Genomic DNA, 19,303 nt, shown 5'->3' with positions numbered 1-19,303 from the left:
ATGATCTAAAGGAGTAAAATATTCAGCTAAGTTAAGATACTGGTTGCTTTGAATCAGTGAGAAATTTAAAATAAAAGTTTGCATGTGTGAGCCCTGGAACTAATATGAGCAGATGCAGTGCAGCTTATACAATGCATATAACTATTGTGGCTCTGTTGTATGAACAAATAAATTCTATCACAGGAAGACTAATTTGATTATCTTATGGTTTTAGAACAAATATTGCATGCTGGCTTTTGTTGAAATAATTGCAGGAGTATATTTGAAATTTACTTTTAATGTATGCTTTATAAACGTACTTCACCAGAAACCACGTTCTTGTATATCTCTCTTGTCAAAGGAATATAGGAATGTGCAGGTTTGTGCATGAAATACAGAGGTTCAGATACAATTTCTGGATTAAATCCTTCATTCACCAGATGCATTTTCTGATGCTTTAAAGTTGCAGTAATTTGCATAACATCCTAAAAAAGAAGTAATTCAAGTAAAGTGCAATATTCCATTTCAGCCTATATCAGTGAAAATATGATGCAATTACTGAATAAAATGGATCATACAATTTTACTATAGACTGTCTTCAGTTAGCATGATCTGATTCACAGGTGCAGTGAAATATTAAATCTAAATGAAGCTTTTATTTCTTACTAATTTCTTTATCAAAGCCATATGCAAGCTTGCAAGTTTCTGTTTCAAAATAAGTATTTTCTTTAACTTTCATTAGTGCAGCTGATCACAAAATCTGTAGTTAATGGGACACTTGGTGATGCTCTGCAGAGAGCTGGCTGATTTTATGGTACTGGCCCTCCTCTGATTTCCAACTGCTAAACTTCATTTAAGAAATTACATACAAATATGTTAAGTGCCTTCCTGTGATATTTGTATGTGTAAGCAGTTGCTGTACAGCGGTTATTCAAAAGCCAATTCAGGAACAAGTTGGTCTGCACACAGTAATCACTGTATGAGAACAGAAGTAGTATATAAAATAATCTTATTTAAAATGTGGCTTACATTAAGGGAAAAGTTTAAAACACATCATTTTCAAGCATTGTTATTACTTGTACAGTGTTTTCAATGTAGCCAACATTTTCTTTTAGTTCTCATGCTGAAACAGGCCACTTTTTAGTTCTTACTTGCTTTTCTCTCTTGATCTGCAGCATGCCTAATTTCCTCTTCACACTGCTACTCCATTTCCACAGCTCCCAGATCATTTAGTCTTTGGCTTCTGAGCTGAGACTGCTAGTAAGTTTGACAGTTCATTCTTTCTTTTGGCAGCACTTATGATAGGAACCACACTTAGACCACCAAGTCATTTCACACAGAATAGCTGCCAGATTGTAATAATGTTCAATCATTACCAAGCAGGATTGCTTCAAATTGAATAGCTAGCATGAATTTGTCTTGGTAATTATTTAAAAGGTTGCAATGACAAGATTAAAAGTTTAATAAAGACAGGTATTAAATATTTTAAGTGTGTATTATGAATACAGATTGCTGAGATTTTCTGTTTAAATGATCCCCTGATGTTATTTTAATAAAGTCATTCTTTTCTACATGGAAATAAGATTTTGGGAAAAAAAACCGCACAAAACAACCAAAACCAAAAACCGCAAAACAAAACAGAGTACAAATAATGCAAAACTGAAATCACTGCCTGGGTGCTCTTAGAAACCTCTTCTTAATATCTTTCTGCAAACAAGAAATGAAGTTAGCAAAACTCAAGTGAAAAAACTACTATCTCAGAGCTTGGAATGCCCTGGTTCTTTTCTGTCATTTTCACTGGGCCTCTGCTTTTCTTCTGCAGTCAGGTTAGAGAGGTTGAGAAGAATAACTCTCAGTCTGTCTGGTTTTCACAAAATCAGTCAACCATGCTTGCAAGTCATATTAGAAGGAGTCTGCATATGAACTGCTGAAAAATTTTCAAGATTGATTTTATCTTAAATCCAATTGTGCATGAGAATTTCATATTTCTGTTTGTCACTCTTGATTAGGATGAACTCTTTCTCAAGACACATCTTTTTTTTTTCAGAAGGGACTTAATTTTCTATCCACTTAGAAGAGAATGAGTTCAGCATTCATGCTATTATCCTCCTCTAAGATGTTTTTTTAAAGTAACAACATGGGGTTTAGCATTTTGATATTTTTACTAAATTTGGTTTTATCTCCTTTAACAGGATTTTACACATGTAAATATTAATTAATTAGTATTGATAGTATCTTTGGTAGTAAGTTGCCTTCAGTTAGCTAAAAAAAAAAAAAAAGCCTTAGTCAGAGAATACATAAATGCAAACAGGTTTAATCAGTTCCACATATATAGACACTGGAACTCCGTATAGATTTTCTCCATCTAATGGAACCATAAAGACAAGCCTGTTCCAAAGGTGTTTCCCAGCAGAGGGCACTGCTGTCCTGAGGCACCGTAGGTAGTATAACGCATGCTAACTGCATTCGAAGATAGTTTACTTAGGACAAAATAGTGAAAAAATAGCTTCCCTCAATTCTTTAAACTCTCTTAAAAATTACACTTCTATCTAGATGTATACATTCTTTTTCTCCTCCTTCTCTCCAGTCTCACTCACTCTGTTATGTTCCCATCTTGTTCTCAATAAAATTTGTGCCTTTCAGACAATTTGTCAATATTTAGGGAGAGGCAAAACTGCTGAATGCCTCTCAGCATCCTTTAACAGCAGAAAAACATCTGCTACAAACTTTCAGAAGATGTAATGTGGGTCCCTTTCCTGCTCTTTGTGATTCATGCTCTTCTGTCCTGTTGCAGAAGGCCATCCTATGGGCATTACACAAGGAGTGTAACCCATGCACTTTTAAGGTGCACATTTAAAAAGAATTGTATCCCAGTTCTGCTTTTATACTCTAGAGCACGTGGGTATGTTTTAGTACTCAGATTATGAGAGCTTCACTGTAAAGTATTTCTCTTACAATCTGTTGCAAAGAACTAGATAGTTCTTTGATGCTTTGTCAGTAACACTGAATAATAATCACTTCAAGAACAACCATATTAGGAAAACATTTTAAATGGATCATGTCATCCTTTTATAAGAGAACACTATTATGTGTACTATTACCCATTTGCATCTGCTTGGTCTTCCATGGGCTGGAAGAACACGCTAGTTAAAGATGAAGAGCTTTAGAACAAAATCCAACTTTGCTAAGTTATTAATCACATCTAGGATTTTTAGGTATGAATGGATCCTTAAAGCAAGTTTAATTCATCAAATATTTGCTTAACTTTATAATAATAATAGCAACAATAATTCAGACTAGTATTACCTTTTGTGCTTCAATTCTTGAAACTGTTTGGAAATTACTTTCTGCATTCCGTGATGGTAAAGACCAATTTTCAGGTCAGACAGATGATAAATACAAATAGGAGGCAACTGATTGTCTTACCATGATTCTCACAAATTGTGGTTGGGCATAACTTGGAAGGAAGTCTACAACATGCTGATAAAGTCTTTCTCCATTAAAGGGTTGGTCGGCTTTAAGCACAATAGCTGCCATTCCTATTCTTCCTTCATAGTCTAAAAAAAAAAGAATAATATTATTACAAGAGTGTGTGTGAGTCTTGTATGACATTTGGATGGGCTTACTGTTGGTCAGAGCAAATATTTTGATATTGTGAAATATCTGCCCTATCCTCTCAGACATCACTGAGTAGAAGATAAATGATACTTTATATTGGAAGACTTAAAGTTACTTTCAGTGTTTTTATTCAGTTAAACAAATGTCACCCACCTCTTTTTATTAGGAATTCTGTATGGCTGGCAGCTGGCTGCTAGGTTTTCTTCCTACCTTGCTCAGTCTTTACATTAGTTACATAGTGGCCTGATGAAATCAGAGTGACCGTTAGTTCAATAAAAAGCTGAATTCATTTCCACAAAAACTAGTGCAAAAGATGGACATAGACATATATGAGACTGTATTTGGTCTATAAAAAGTCTGGTGGCTATTGTACATTGCATAAGCATTGCTGAGTGTACTTCTCACATCTGTGTTACGAGTTTGAATTCATCCTGGTCTTTCTGCCATTCATTACAAAATTTCAGCATGTCATGTTTATTAAATACAGCATTTTATTGAAACTGAAATTTCAAAGCACTGTAGGAAAGCCTGAATTGATGAGTTAACACCATTTATTTCTTTACATATAAGTATGCATTCTGTTGCAAGAACAGTAATGATAGAGGGAATGTCTTACTTTTTATGCTTACACCATAAACATTAACTTCTTGGACAAAATCCATCATACTAATGATGTCTGCAACTTCTACAGTGGCAACATTTTCTCCTTTCCACCTGTTGAAAATATTTTTTAAAATAATGTAGATATTAGCTAATAAATTTTTATTCTATACGTGGCTATATGTGATGGAGCATGACTTTTAGTATGCACTACTGTTATTCTTAACTGAAGAGTGTAGACAGATAAATCCTTTTCTGATTTAGTGCCATCTCATTTGACACCCCAAACTTAAAAGAAATAGAAGTGCCATGTGACTCAAATTTGAACAATTCTTCTGTTGGTGTGAACTTTGGTGGACTTTGATTGTGATCGTTAATGTTTCTGTTAAAACAAAATTTATATTCATCAGGTTCGAGTCTGACCTGTGTCATCCAGACCTGTATAAGTATGATTTTTTCCAAGCTCATGGGATTTACTGTTAACTTTGTACTACACCTGAAAGTGTCTCCCACCCAGTCAGTGAAGTAGAGGAAGCCATCCTAATCCATCATTAGGAGATCTCCTGTGTTAAAATACACATCTCCTTTCACAAATACATTACGCAGGAGTTTATTCTCTGAGGCTTCATTATTTCCAGCATATCCAGAAAACGGGGCATCCTGAGTAACCTGGACAACTAGAAGACCAGGTTTACCTGCAGGCCATAAAAAGGGGATGCAAAAAAATGTATTTACAGTGAGATATTTAGAACATAAAGTATCATAGTAAAAATCTTTTGGAAAGCCACATCTGTTCTATTCATCTTATTGCTACATCTCCATAACTTTTTCCTGAACAGCAGAAATAGGTGAGTGGAAGAGGGAACATAGTTTTGCTGCCTTTACTTCTGAAGAGCTAGACTTAGGGAAGTTCTTTTTGGAGTACTGTGTACATCACTTATCCTGAAAAAGCATTTGCCCAGTGAAAGGATGACTATTCTGTCATTTGAAAAGGCTGCTGGTAGTCAAACAATACACCCAGGGGCAAAACAGTGCCTAACCTCTTGTGCTTTATGTTTTTCTGGAGGACAGGGTTGCTGCTGCTACCAGCACCGTGCTGGTGTGGAAACACTCGTTGTAAGCCATAATGGGCCTGGGCCTCCAAACTTCAAGGAGTCTGTGGAATCTGCCCCATATCCCTACTGGGCATCACTCTGTGTTGCTGACTGTATAAGTGCCATTTATATCAAGGGCAAAATTTCCATTGACTTCACTGGAGTAGGCTCACAATACCCTTTTAAAATGCTTTTTTCTTATTCTGTATCTGTAAGTGCTGACTTATTTCTCTGTCTGTTCCTGATGTTAAAAGACATTTCCATCTTCTAGAGATTTTTATTGTTTTTCCTTCAACAGATGTATGGATAAGTTTTCAAACAAATAATTTTATTCATAGCTGCATGTCTGCCTCTTGTATTAAATCCTCTTTATTGTTTTGAACTCTAAATGTGGAAAGTGGAATGAAAGCTCATATTACTATTCAGAAGAGGAGCTGGCATCATTGCAAATAGGATGCATTCTTTGTAACAAAAGAAAAAACAAACCAAAAGTGTTGGATTTTAAAAAAGGGTTGTCCTAAGCCCCAGTCAATTTTACAGGATGATTCTCTATTCCAGTTTGGGAATTTACTGTCATTACTGTCTCACATTACATTGAGTGATGGCTTCAGAGTTATCTAAAGGATATGTGTAACAACCTGTAAAATTTTTCTAGTTGTGTCATGAAACTGGGCATTTTCAATTTCTCAATTTCACTGAGAAACCAAGAATTTTTGTCCAGTTTATAATGTAAGTGTAGTGAAGAAGCGAGCTCTTTCCAAGAGAAAAAATAATCATTCTTTTGCTTGATTTAGATATTACCAGCCAATAATGTATTATCAGAAATAATAATTGGTACTTTGCTTTCCTGTACTACTGCCAGAATATAACATACTCTCAGAAATAACTAATAATAATTGCTGCTTTGATGACCAGTACTACTATGTGTCATTGAGATCTGACATTAACATGACAAATATTATGATTAAGGTCATCTGTACAAGCCTCTTTTTTGCCTTCTGGAATTTTATCTCAATGATAGTTAAATCTACTTACTAAAAGTAGTGATGTTAAAGACTTTTTTTCCCAGAACTGTTAACTTAGACACACACAGATTCATGCGAGTGTACACAGACACAGATCATTAATGTGACTTTAGTAAAATGCAGTGCTGTGTCTTTTGTAGGAGTGAGTTTTCAGGATTATTCTCGAAGAAATTCTCACCTGTGAGGCTGTCCTATTTTCAGCCTGTGAGCTTCAGCTCTTTGACTAGGAGTGTTTCAAGTAAGAGTTTGGATATTCTATGCAACTCTAGGTACTAAATAGTTAAATCTCTTTGAGTCACTAAATGTAAAAATTTGAAAAATATTATCCAGATATTGAAATGGTACTGCTCTTTCTCAGAATGTTAAATTTGGAAATTAGAAAGCATCTGTAAACATCTGGTCTTAGTACACAGCATATCTAGGAATTACTGTGTCCACTTTATTTGGAAAAAAAGCAGCACTAAGAAATCTGATGCATTCAGGAATATGAACAAGTTTTTTCAGGTGAGAATAAAAATATTCTGAGCCCAGAATATTGATTATGTTCTTATATTATTGTATTTTTGGATATTTGGGTATATTATGAATATCTGGGTATGTTATGTGGTATATTATCAATCCACATAGGGATCTATTGATATATTTTTCTTGTGTCATTTTCAAGTTCTAAGTGTATGTCAAGAACCTGTTGCTCACAGAACAGAGTGTTAATCCCTGCCCCAAAATATCACCATCTAAATTGTGGTATCTGTTAGTTAATAGATAACTAATATTTTTCCTTACCTCTGGATGCTTTCTCACACCTTCCATTTTCATCCTTCGTAAGTTCTTGTTTCCAGACATCATATTTCAACAACTCAAAAGAATATAGGAACTAAATAGAAAAAGTGAATATACATAATTAAGAACCTCGCTGTCTTACTCACTTTCCAGTTGTTCTGATAAAAATTGCTTTGAATTAACGGATAGTACCCTATTGACTTTGGAAGATTTGGAACAGCCTGAAGTATACTAACAGTATTCTGAGAAGCAATTGTCAGGAAGTGTTCATATCATGGTAAGCAACACTGTATATTTATAGATGAAGTGTTCTTCTCCTTTATCGATAAAAAGAAATCCATTGTTTTAGAGTAATTTATATAAAGTAAAGTGAAACAAAGCTTTTGAGCAAATTGGCAATTTTGCTTTAAAACTACCATCCTTTTCTAAGTAGAGGCTTAACATTACTGGAATGCTAATCAAGAAGATTCTCTGACAAAATATCCAAATTAACATATATCTTCTGATTCATATCAAAAGTAAAATCAAATCTAATTTCTGCCTCATCACTTAATATCTGTGGGTTTTCAGGATGATAAGTAAACTTCACCAAAAATCCAAATCATTAATCAGTCCTGTGGATAGGCACTTCTATACAGTCAGATCTTTTTTTTTATATTCTGGGAAAAAAGTTGGATACACGAAGCAGTAGTTTCAGCTTCTGTGGACTTGTTCTGTATATTTATTCTAACTTCACAATATATATACAGAGAATAGAGTCAAGTAAGGGGCTAAGAATAAGGTTTCTCTTTCCATGAACCACCACATTTTGCTACATCTGGACTATAGTAAGAAGGTTCTTCCTTGTACACTTCCCTGCTCTTTATAATTTATGCCTTTCATCTGTTTTTTTTTGTTGGCTGGTTAATTGGTTGGTTGACTTGATTACATTTACCTTTGAGAAGATGCCAGCATGGCCCACAGCTCCTATTTTATTAGTATAGTTCAAGAAACTAAGATTCCCTTCTGTGGATCCATAGAATTCAAATATTTTAATTGGGCCAAACCGCATCAGAAATTTTTTCCAGACAGCACGTCTGATACCATTTCCTAGAACAATGCACACTTTGTGAACTCTGTCCTCTTCTTTCTGTGAACAGCCAAAAAGAAACATTCTGCAGCTGAGAAAAGTAGGTCTAAATACCCAGAGTTGATCTAGAATTTTCTAATAAAACCATTTTCCTTTCCTAAAACAAAACTGCCACTTTGACTAATATACTTCACAGAAGGGCATTCTTTTTGTAAAATTCAAACAGAAAATCATCAGAATTCTTGCTGGTCTAAGGTTGAAGGATTTTTGTCCAGTGAAAATTTTATTTCTGTACTTCTTTTCACTTACAAATTCTATCACTGAGATGTAAGTTTAAAAGGATTATTGTATCTTGAAAATGCAAATAAATAGGTTTTTACTAAGTGCCATTTCCCATAGAATGGAAATGACTTTCTGAACCTAAGAAAGGAATTTTTCTGCATAAATAAAATCATGTTCTAGAAAACACTTGTGACACGCTCTGGTCAGTCCTACATGTAATGATATTTGGTAGAAAATTTTACACATCTGCCACGTTACCTAAGGAACCTGAAAAAGTAGCAGACTGACTTAAAGCTCATTACTATATCTCATATGATTAGGTGCAGGTTTTAGTCTTAAATCCAAATTCAGAAAAGATGGTAATCAAATCTGCAGTCAAAATGTAGTTGTTAATGTGTCATTGTTACATATCAATTATGTCATGATTGTGGCCAACTACCCAAATGCTAACTTTTGTAAATGTTTTCTGCATTGGGCCAGACTGCTCAGCACCCTGTGTATAGGACTATAGTCAAGACTCTGCCTATGAAAAAGCCACACTTTTTCTGGAGATGTATTTGGGATTGTGTGATTAAGTTACTGCCGTGGCTGAATGACAGCAGAAAATAAAATTATTTCTGGTCTACAGGAACAGTTTCTTCAAACTGAATAAATGCATTTTGTTTCCATTTCAGTGTTATTTTAAACTTGAAAAATTGTAAAAATATATTTGATTTCTGAATAATATTAAGGGCATTTCAAAATGGAACATTGCCTAAGAATTACACAGAAATATTTTAGCAGAATCAGTGTTTCAACTTCTTCAGTTTTAGAAATATTCACGTAGAATTATTTTGTGAACTCTGGATTAACAGACAATTTCATTTGATCCAGAACTGCATTTTATGGCAGATAAATTATTTGCCACAATAGGACCAGCTGTAATGCAGACTAAACTCCACTTGTTAAAAACAGGATTGGAGACTTCCCTGCTTCTCCTTGACAAGCTCTGTTTTCTTTTGCACTTTTAATGGTAAACCTGACATAATAGCATGGTTTCCTCACATGTATGTGATCAAATTATGAACCAGTTGGTAGGCTGTTTGGGAGAGTTACTTTATGCCTAATGTCCCTTCTTCAGCACTTGTTCTTCAGGATGAAATAATGGAATTCTCACCACCACCACCCCCCCCCCCAAAAAAAAAAAAACAACAAACAACAAACCACCCAAAACCAGCTGGTGAGACTCTAGGACTTAGAGTAAGTCTCTCAGGAGCTTCAGAGATTATAAGCATAGAAGAAACCATTACACTTACCTTGTTTCAACCCTGGAATAATGACCTGCAGGACTTCCCTGCATTACCTTGAATTTTAAAATGTCTTTATTTTAAAAGTTGTATGGTTCTATTTAAAAACATTCCTTGACATACATTATGTTTTGTTTGTTACCTTCTATGGGGTACCATGTTTAGAATTTAATTCCAATAGGTGCATGGATGCTGCGTAAGCTTCTTAGAGACATATTTTGTCAGAGAGTAGTGTCTAGAGTCTCCACCTACATCAGGAAATCCAGGAGTGCCTCCTAGTTCCCAAATCCATATTCCTTCTCACTTTCAGTGTGAGACCTGGCATACTTTGCGAAAGGAGGTAAGGGCAGACATCCTGGATATGACCTACAGTATACTCCAATAGGTCACTCAGCTAGGTAGCCCTAGTCCTGGGCTACACCAGCACTGCTGTGCTCTGGCATGCCACAGCACAAGGAGTCTAGGTGTGAAATGTAGCTGGCTGGCTTATTAGCCTGCTCAGGTTTCTTTCGCTGTAGAAGAACCTGTGTGGCATATTGGAGGTTATGTGTATTATACTTGGCTAAGATACCTGATCATGACAGGACTCTGCATTTATCCTGATCCACTTCTGTTGCCATCCTCAACTTCCTTAACTCAGCTAGGCTATCTGTTTTCCCTCTTCTTACCAGTTGCCAGTTAAATATCAGCATGTTCTCTATTAAATTGTTGTAATTGAGCCAAGTAAAGAAAGTTCTTCCTGCCTTTTCCTGCAGGAGAGACCTTTACACTAGTTTGGGCTAGCTAATTATTCCTTTGTTATTTTGATCTGTGGACTACTGACATAATGTTTGTACAGACTTGAGTTCTGGCCAACAGCTTTCCTGGCTTGTTCCCTCTAATACTTTTTTGTCTTCGACTCCTCTCCTATGTCCCGATCATACAATAAGAAATCTGTTCAAACAAGCTGATGGATTCTTGCAGATGTTCCCTTGTTGCTAGTTCTTGCTCCAATCTCTGACCAATGCAGTTGGAGGTCATTTGAACCTTGTGCTTGTACATGATGTTTTCTGTGGTAGGTAGGAATACTTCTTGTCACCTCCCTTCAGTAACTTCCTAACTCCCAAGTATAAAATTAAGAAAATTAACCAATCTTTTCCACCATCATCAAGAAACAAGTGTTGCAATATAATCAATATTTTCAGGCTTGCTTTTCTGCTGCTGCTGTGTTTGGTGACATGTTACTTTTGTCCTAAATCTGATCATGATTTAGCTCACATGTTCTTCAGAACTGTTATTCCAGGGGTGAACAAGATTTTGCACCATGCTATTAGTACTATGGCTTTATACAGATAAGTTTATCAGCATATACACAGCCGTGGAACCAAATATGCCTTAGGAACATCTCTTCAGAAAAAAATGTAAACAAACAAAATGCATTCAGTGGTTTCAAAGCCATACAAAAAATAATTATCAGCCATTAAATACTGAATAGAGTAGCCTTCTCTTAGCGTGTAACTACTTCGGAACAGTGCAGTTCACGTGGTTAACAATTTAATCTGGTTTATACTCTCATTTGATCAGAGTCCAAAATAGTCATAAAGCTATTACTGCTTATACCTTTTCCTTACTGACTTGCCACTTGCCTATCACTCAGATGAAAAGCTAATGAGCTTGGCTTAACAGAGGAATTTATGTTAGTGTCTGGGCATAACTGTCCCATCCTGCTAGGCTTGTTTCTGTGAAACCATAATATTTACTGATATAAACTTGATTACTATCGTAGAACTACAAGGAGCACAAGACCCACATTTTGTATACACTGAAAAAAAACTATTAAACACTAACAATACTATGCCATTTAGAAATGGGTAAATCTATATGACTTATAAAATACAGCTTTGCTATATTTTAAAGCTGCATTTGCAAACAAGAACTTACACTGGGCTGGTTACAGAGTTCTCTTATGTACAAAAGCATTGTAACATTGTATTTTCTACAGTCATTCCAAAACTGGGTTGCAGAAAATTTCTTCTTCAAAACGCAAGTTGCTCCTAGGTGATGAAAACAGACAAGAAAAGTCAAAATAACCTTTAAAATCTGTCTTATATTCTTCTACTATTGTTAAAAAAAGAAGCTGTCATTTTCTTAATTCACCTAATGATAAATTCAGCTATTTAAATAAATTCTAAGCTATTTCAGCAAGATCTTTCTGCTAAGTGTCACTAGCACAATGGAGCCTTGCTTCTTTTTCTGTGTAGTAACTACAAACTAACAGTATCAGAAGCATACCTTTTAGTCATCTCCAGTTATTAGGAATAGGTCAAAGCCTAACCATTTTGTTTCTGTCAAGATGGCGACTGGTGTAACTCTGAAAAAAGAGAGCTAGGGATGGGGGAGAAGGTACCTCACAGCTTCCCGATTTGCATGAGAAGTGGTGGAAGGGACACCTCCTCAGAGTCTCTGTTGTTACTGTCTCACTCCCCTTTTCTTGTTTCTTTTTAACTCATCATCCTCAATTTCTTGTTTCTGTGGCCCTCAACTTCCTTCAGAGATTTCCATTCCAAAAGCCAGCTCCTCCTAGACCTCCCATGTCTGCCATCCTCTGCCTCTGTCACAGTTTTTCCTAAGTGTTGCAGCCAAGAATTTACATTTTTCCCTATTTCTATCCTTTTCAGAATTTCTTTTTGCCTGAGTCCTGTTTGTCCCACATAAAGCTTCCCAGTGCCTTCCAAGTCCATTTGCTCCTTGCTTGTCAGGAGCTCCCTGGCCCAGGTATGTTCTCATGCAAGACTTGAAGCCCTGTCAGAACTCTTAAGCCTCACTCACCTCAAAGCCTTGTCATTCGAATCCCAGGCCCCCCAGAATCCCCATCTGAATGACCAACCTAAGAAAGCTGTTGCCCTGTTTTTTTCTGTTCCAAGACAAATAGTAGCTTCAAGCCTTTTTATACACTGCTTTGCCCATCCCCTTTGTGTTTTGTGTTGTTAGGCAGCAGCAGTCTTGTTATCAGTTGCTGTAGCTCAGCATGTCTGCCCATGCTATTCCTGAAGAAACAAAGCACTGAAATGGCTTTTAAAATAGTCCAGGTATATACTTACCATAGAGAACCCAGCTTCTGGGCAAGACTCTAAGGACAGGAAAGGAGCATATATCTGAAAAAATACCTGATTGCTAGCCCTCTACAAATAAACTTCCATTATCAGAATCAAAAGGGGAGGACGCATTGTTCTTGCTTTCCTTCACTTTAATGTCATGAATTTAATTCTGTAGGTGTTACTTAAATATGTGTCTCAAATAGCTCCAAATACATTTAGTTGACCTTATTCTGAAAGTTAGTTAAAGCTTCCACAATGCATTTGTCCCTTCTGATACTGAAAATCTGATACTGACTTCTCAGATGCACTTTTAGACTTTTGGTGTAGGATACAAATATGATTGCATGTTAAATCTACAGAACATATGTAGTGGTATTAGCAATACACTGACCTCAAGTCATGTTATGTTTTATGTATGCAACAATTAGTGTCTGTTCTAAGCTTCAAAACCTATGCATATATCTTAGATATTGTTTGCAGATTGGAGAAGGTGATAAAAATGAGAAAATGACAAAAATCTATTGGTAGAGAGAGTATTTGAGTTACTCACCAAATAATAAAATGTTATGGCATTCTCAAGTTAATGAAACTTCCCTAGAAGTTAAATATTACCTAATTCAATGCATCCACAGATGCCAAGAATAGAAGCGCTGATGTGGTACAAGGGAAGAGTAAGGTACATAATATCCTGAGAAACTGCACCACACTGAGTCAACGCTAAGCAGGCAGATAGAGCTCTTAGATGAGTGATGATGGCAGCTTTTGGGAAACCTGTCAACAGGAGAAGAGCAAATAATTATAAATGTACTGCTTGCATTAATAATTTTGCTGCAAACAGAATTATGTTTGGAACGTACAGGGAGAATTGTCTTCTGAGTCTTGGTCTGTCCCGTATTTCAGTCTTTATCCCATGAGTATATCTCCTTAGTATCTCTGCTTCCTCAATATTTTTGCCTCTAAGGCTATTTAATCCTCTCATCTGCTTTGGGGGGAGAAAGTCCATACTCTTTGAAGGCAAGTGCAGACTGACTGCGCACACAGTGGTCCCTTGTCACAAAGCGAGAATGGGAAAGTTTCTGAGAAGCCACTGTGCCACTCAGCTGCTATTTGCAATAGAAATAACTTTGTAAAAGTTGTTTGGCTTGTCTAGAGGAAGGATTCCCCTTTCCTTCCCAGTGCAGTAAGGTGAAGCTTCATTATTCAGGCCAGTCTCAGAGGAAAAGTTTTCTCCCAAGGCCCAAGCACTTGTGCTGGCCATATTTCTTTTTAGTACAGACCTGTGAAATATTGGCCATATATTGAAGAAATAAAGTTCATCCATGGAATATTTATTTGAAAGTTCACTAACTGGAATTATGCCCTTGTTATGCCAAGGCAAAAATGGTTTAAAGTGTACTATGCATTTAACTAAATTAATTCCTCCATATCCTGACATAAAAGTCAAGTTCTGTCTTTTTGTGTGCCTGTTTTGTTGCTAAATGTATACTACCTCAATTTTTAGAGAGCTGCATTTGTACTTTATTAGTACATATCCTCACCTGTACTTCCCGATGTGAAGATATACATAGCTGTGTTCCTTGTAATAGTGACAATTTTAAGGTGAGATGGAACAGGGTGATCTGGCACCTTGTGTAGTTTGTCTGGTATAGTGTGAACATGCTGGAAAGGAGAACTGGTACTCATCAGCCAGACAGCAACATTATTTTCCAAGAGATGAAAAATAAATTCTTTCTCCGTTGATCCCAAACAATCTGCCAAGTTAAAAATTTATATGCTTATTATTAAAATAATTACAACTAGAGACCTGATTACTTCTCTTGAAATTATATACCTTACCACTGCATACACAGAACATAGCACAGCCCTCAGCAGGACTAACCCACCCATTGGACAATGAAAAAGAAAAAAACATTATATTTAATGTCCCTAGACTTCGCACATGGCTTTAATTGTAACAGGTTAAACTGGCTCCCTGATCTTACCTGGTTACACTAATAGGATTTAATTTAATCAGTATGTTATAAAGCTTGGTGCACATACCAACTAATGAGCCCTCATGGGTTCATATGGAATTCTGGAACTATTGCCAACCTGTATTGGAGTGGGAGAAGAGGAGTAGAAAGGTTAAATAATTTGCCCAGTATTACATAATATGTCAGGAAGAGGGCCAAAATTACGGCTCAACACACTGTACTCTTTGTTCCAAGCAGTGCCACATTGAGACCACTACTTTAAAGTAGTTCTGAAGTAATGATAACTTTGTATGTGAAAATTTTGAGCTGAAGGAAATCACCACTAATAAAGGGAATCTGAGTCTTCCTGTAATCAGTGCAGTTGTGTCTACATAAACCAATAAACAGAAATGGAAATGAGATGATGCTAAAGTGTCTTCCCAGGCTGTTTGCTTACTCATGCATGATTGTTTCTTCTGGTACATTGTCCAGTACTTGGAGAGTGTCAGATTTAAGCCTGTTATTGTACTAATTAATTCCACGTATTTTTGGTGCTTATACACTTGAAAGTTAAACAGGACTATCTCTTTCCCCTCTTTTTTAGCCAACATATGTATATATGAAGTGCTTGCAGCTTTGAATGGCTCTGATTTTTTATTTTTGATAAAAAGCATAAAGCAGTAGAACGTTAGTAGTAAGTCAAACAAAATACAAAACTTACCTTCTCCTATCACCAGTGCTTTTGCTGCACATGTATTAATACAGTCCAGGAGAGATCTAGACTGGGCATTGAAGTTGAGAAAAGCCACCACACAGCCCAGCTTGGCCAGTCCAAACCAGACATGGATGAAGTCGGTTCCATTCCCCATCAGCAGGGCCACAGTGTCACCTTTTTTCAGATTCCCATAGTGTAGGAAGACCTGTGCTACCCTGTTACTACTCCTGTCCACATCCTGATAGGTGTGCACCTTGCCTTCATAGGTGAGGAATGGCTTGTGGGGAATCTTTCCCACTCTGTGCATGAAAAGGTCAATTATGGAGACAATTCCATTGCTTGCCCATTTCTTTACCATTGCTTTTAACCTCTTCCACCTCAAGAAGTAGAACAGATCGTCCCAGAAATATGGGAAAAAGATGTTCAGAGACACACACAGCACCACTATTCCTCCAGCAATTGTCGAAAGCCACAGGCATAGCATGCTTGGCAGGGGGGAGGGAAATAACGGATTAGCTATTTCAGACATATAAAATACAATCCATTAATATAATTAATAATGAGTTTAAGACAGACTGGAAGTTAACAAGCTAATTATAATTCCACCAATCAATTTGAGAAGTCTTTAAAATACCATAATAGTTTACTAGAATACAAAGGCCCAGAACAATCTAAAAAAGAAAAAAGGGAGTAAGAGTAAAAATGATTCTGCGGTTTATAAGGACAGAGAAGTTCATTCAGAATAAAGAATGTGGCCAGAGTTACAGTAGAATGAAAAAGACATTAACAACTAAATACAAGATGGAAATGTAGTTTAAAAAGTATCCGAAGAACTATATATCAAAGAACTACTTTTTTTTTTTTTAACTTGGAGTTAAAATTTTGTCTAGATTGTTTATTGTACCATGACAAATCCTAAAGAAGATGGAAACAGTGAAATCATATAGTATCATATGTATCTTAGGAAAGTATGTTAAGTATCATGCATCTGTAAGATGCACCAAATATGTTCTTTGCTGCCCGAGTTGTTTTTTTGGTCTAATACAATTTGAGACCATCATCTAATCCTCCACAGGTTTGAACAGTTTGATGAACACACACAAATTTCAGGCTATGAACCTTCTGCATCTTCTGAAATAGCCACTTTTCACCTTAGGATTTTCTGGCATTTGCAACAAATGGTGATTAATAACTTTGCATTATTTATATTATTTTCATTATTTACAATTGTACCCTGAAGTCTCAAACAAAATCCTGCACAAGAACATACAAGGATTTGGAAAAAAAACCCTTTTAGCATAACAGTTATTAACTTTGTTAGTGTATTTCAGGCAACCATTAATTGCCATATTTTCAAATGGTCATAGAGGAGGACTTGTGAAGATTATGCAAGATCCCTACAACTTGATATGTGTAACATTGACCAGTCTCCTTTTTAAAGTTTCAGCCATGATTACTGCAAATATTTGAAACATCTTATGTGACGATCTAGGATTCAGGAACACTTCAGCAGTCTGGGAGGCTTTTCTAAATGGTGTGGCCTCCACTGTGGAGTTGAGAAATATTTTACTGACAAGCTGTACTTTTGGTATGTTCATCAAGCTTGTTTACAATATTCAGTGAATATACTAACTTGTGGATGTTTTACAGCAAGGAGGATCTTGTATATACCATAAAACTTATGTAATGTTGTATGGGTAAAAGAGCAGCTTGAAAAAGAAAGCATTGTGACATCAATTGCAGTTAACAACAAGGGACTGGTGGGCCTTTCCATGCACGTTGAAGTGTGATGACATAAGACTAGGCTCAGCCCAGGTTTTCTTTTATGCAAGATCAGAAGTAAACTCAATAGGCTGACCATAGCATTCTTATATTACTGCTATTGCCAAATATAGCCATGGTGTGTAAGGGAGAACTCGTAGCAGAATAAAACAGACAAAAGACTAAAGCAGGCTACATGAAACAATTTTGGTCTTCAGAGTTTTTTCAGGATTTATTTAGGTTCACCCTTTTCACACTTCAGCATGCATGGAAAGGCCCACCAATCCCTTGTTTTAGAACTGTTTGAGCAAAATACTGTTTATGGGACAGCAAAATTAAATACAAGTTAAACAAATGAAATGAAAGGAAATTTTGCTGTGCATGTGGCCAGATTTGTATCTCTACATAATCAGAAATAAACTTCCTTATTCCAATGAGTCAGTATGCTCTGGGATATTTTCCCTGAAGTCTTGGAAAAGGCATTTGAGCAATTAGCTTGAAATAACTGAGTAATTCCTTCAGCTTTGTTTTAATTAATGGGCAATCTGGTATTTCCAGTCCTTAGTCTTCATTTGTTTATCTGATGAGAGTCATTCTATGCCAAAAGGTATTACTCTAATGAAAACTGACTGCTAGCTCTTCCCGGTCTGAGCTCCCTTTCTTTTTGCCTGGCTCTGGTCTGGGGTTATTCTCTTAGAAAAAAGGAAAACAAAATAACAGAGCTGCTGCCTCAGACACTACTACATGTCTACAGCTTCACGGGCACATTCCGAGTAGGTCTGGGTCGTACGGGAGAGAGGAAGAATGCAGGAAGCAGGTAAGGCTATCCAGAAATGTTATCCAATCCCAGGGGAACATGAACAGCGCTGTGTGTTGGCCTGATGTCAAGTTCATGTCCTGGTTCTCTGTGGTAGTTGAGATGTCTCTGCAACACCTGAGGTACATAGCCTTTATGTAATTGCCCTTATAGTTAATGTGGCAATAATTCTAGAAATGCATACAGGACTAAATATCTCTCATACAAACTTTAAATAGTGACCTATGTAGTTGCTCTAATTTCTGCTGTGGAAAAAATATATTTTCAAGATAGAAATAGCCTTTTAATAGCCTTTTAACAGCCTTTTAATAGCCTTAGTTTTTGAAATTGAAAATACCATTTCAGCTTTGAAATTTAAAAACACAAAACTGCAGTTGAATTAAAGAAAATTGGTCACCAAACTCACTGGTTTTGGTTTCTCAGGGGGTTCTTGTGCTATAGAGTTAGAAAGTGGCTAAACTTGGAGTTTTGTTTACTTTCTCTGCTTTGTTCCTCTTTGTTTCTTTTCAGCTTTTCCTCTGCAATTGCAAGGATTGAAAACATTTCCTTTTAATGAAAAGTGAGATTCTTAAGTACCTTTGGGTATTTAGAGCTGGAGCTTGAAGTAAAACACAAAAGACTAAGTAGCCAACAGTATCAAAATGTACAGTTAACTATTTTTCACTACATAGGCAACCACATGAATAATTACAAACAGGAAAAATTTCCAAATACAGTGAGCCCAAACACAAAGAATTCAAGTGAGTACTCTGTTTTCCAAGCAATCTGCCAGCTTTTTCAGTAAAACAACATGTTGCCTTTGCTAAAAGCAATCTAATAATAGGCAGCAAATGTTCAGGTTTGAACCTCACCATACTGTTTAATTAATAGGAAAAGATTAAGCTGTTTATCTGACTGAGGCAGAGAGACAGAGAAGACAACTTCAGACAAGTGTAATACAAGAAAATAAATGAATGAGTCTAATCTGATTTCAGATCCATATAGTCGGCATTGTTTTGCATAAGTAATAAGAAATTGCCTATAAAAGAAATGTAAACATTATAATTTAGTTAAGTTTACCACCAGAGCTTTTTCTATCACCTGAATGGTAAGTAAATAAATATTTTCTTACCAACCTTTTGATTTTGTGTTTTGATTAGTGTCCTGTATTCAGTTAGATCCTTTCTGCCTCTGTGTATCACTCATAGGAAGGTTCCATGGGTAATCTGAATATGCTCATTTTACCCAGGCAGGTGTTCTCTTGAAGCT

The 19,303-nt window shown here is 36.2% G+C and overlaps 1 protein-coding gene across 1 annotated transcript; it reads right to left on the bottom strand.

Moving 5' to 3' along the window:
* Nucleotides 1–235: 235 nt before the first annotated feature.
* On the bottom strand, nt 236–15,961 carry LOC129199117 (long-chain fatty acid transport protein 6-like). Its single transcript, XM_054808958.1, is given in 10 exon segments — nt 236–464; nt 3,406–3,536; nt 4,214–4,311; nt 4,694–4,892; nt 7,100–7,190; nt 8,031–8,225; nt 11,654–11,766; nt 13,423–13,581; nt 14,349–14,561; nt 15,484–15,961. Coding segments are annotated over 10 exon segments (1,854 nt in total). The 3' UTR covers nt 236–287.
* Between the last annotated feature and the right edge of the window lie 3,342 nt (nt 15,962–19,303).

The sequence above is a fragment of the Grus americana genome, chromosome Z (assembly GCF_028858705.1).
Source record: "Grus americana isolate bGruAme1 chromosome Z, bGruAme1.mat, whole genome shotgun sequence".
NCBI lineage: Eukaryota > Metazoa > Chordata > Aves > Gruiformes > Gruidae > Grus > Grus americana.
Note: the sequence above shows the minus strand (reverse complement) of the source record. Positions and strands in the feature narration are given on the sequence as shown.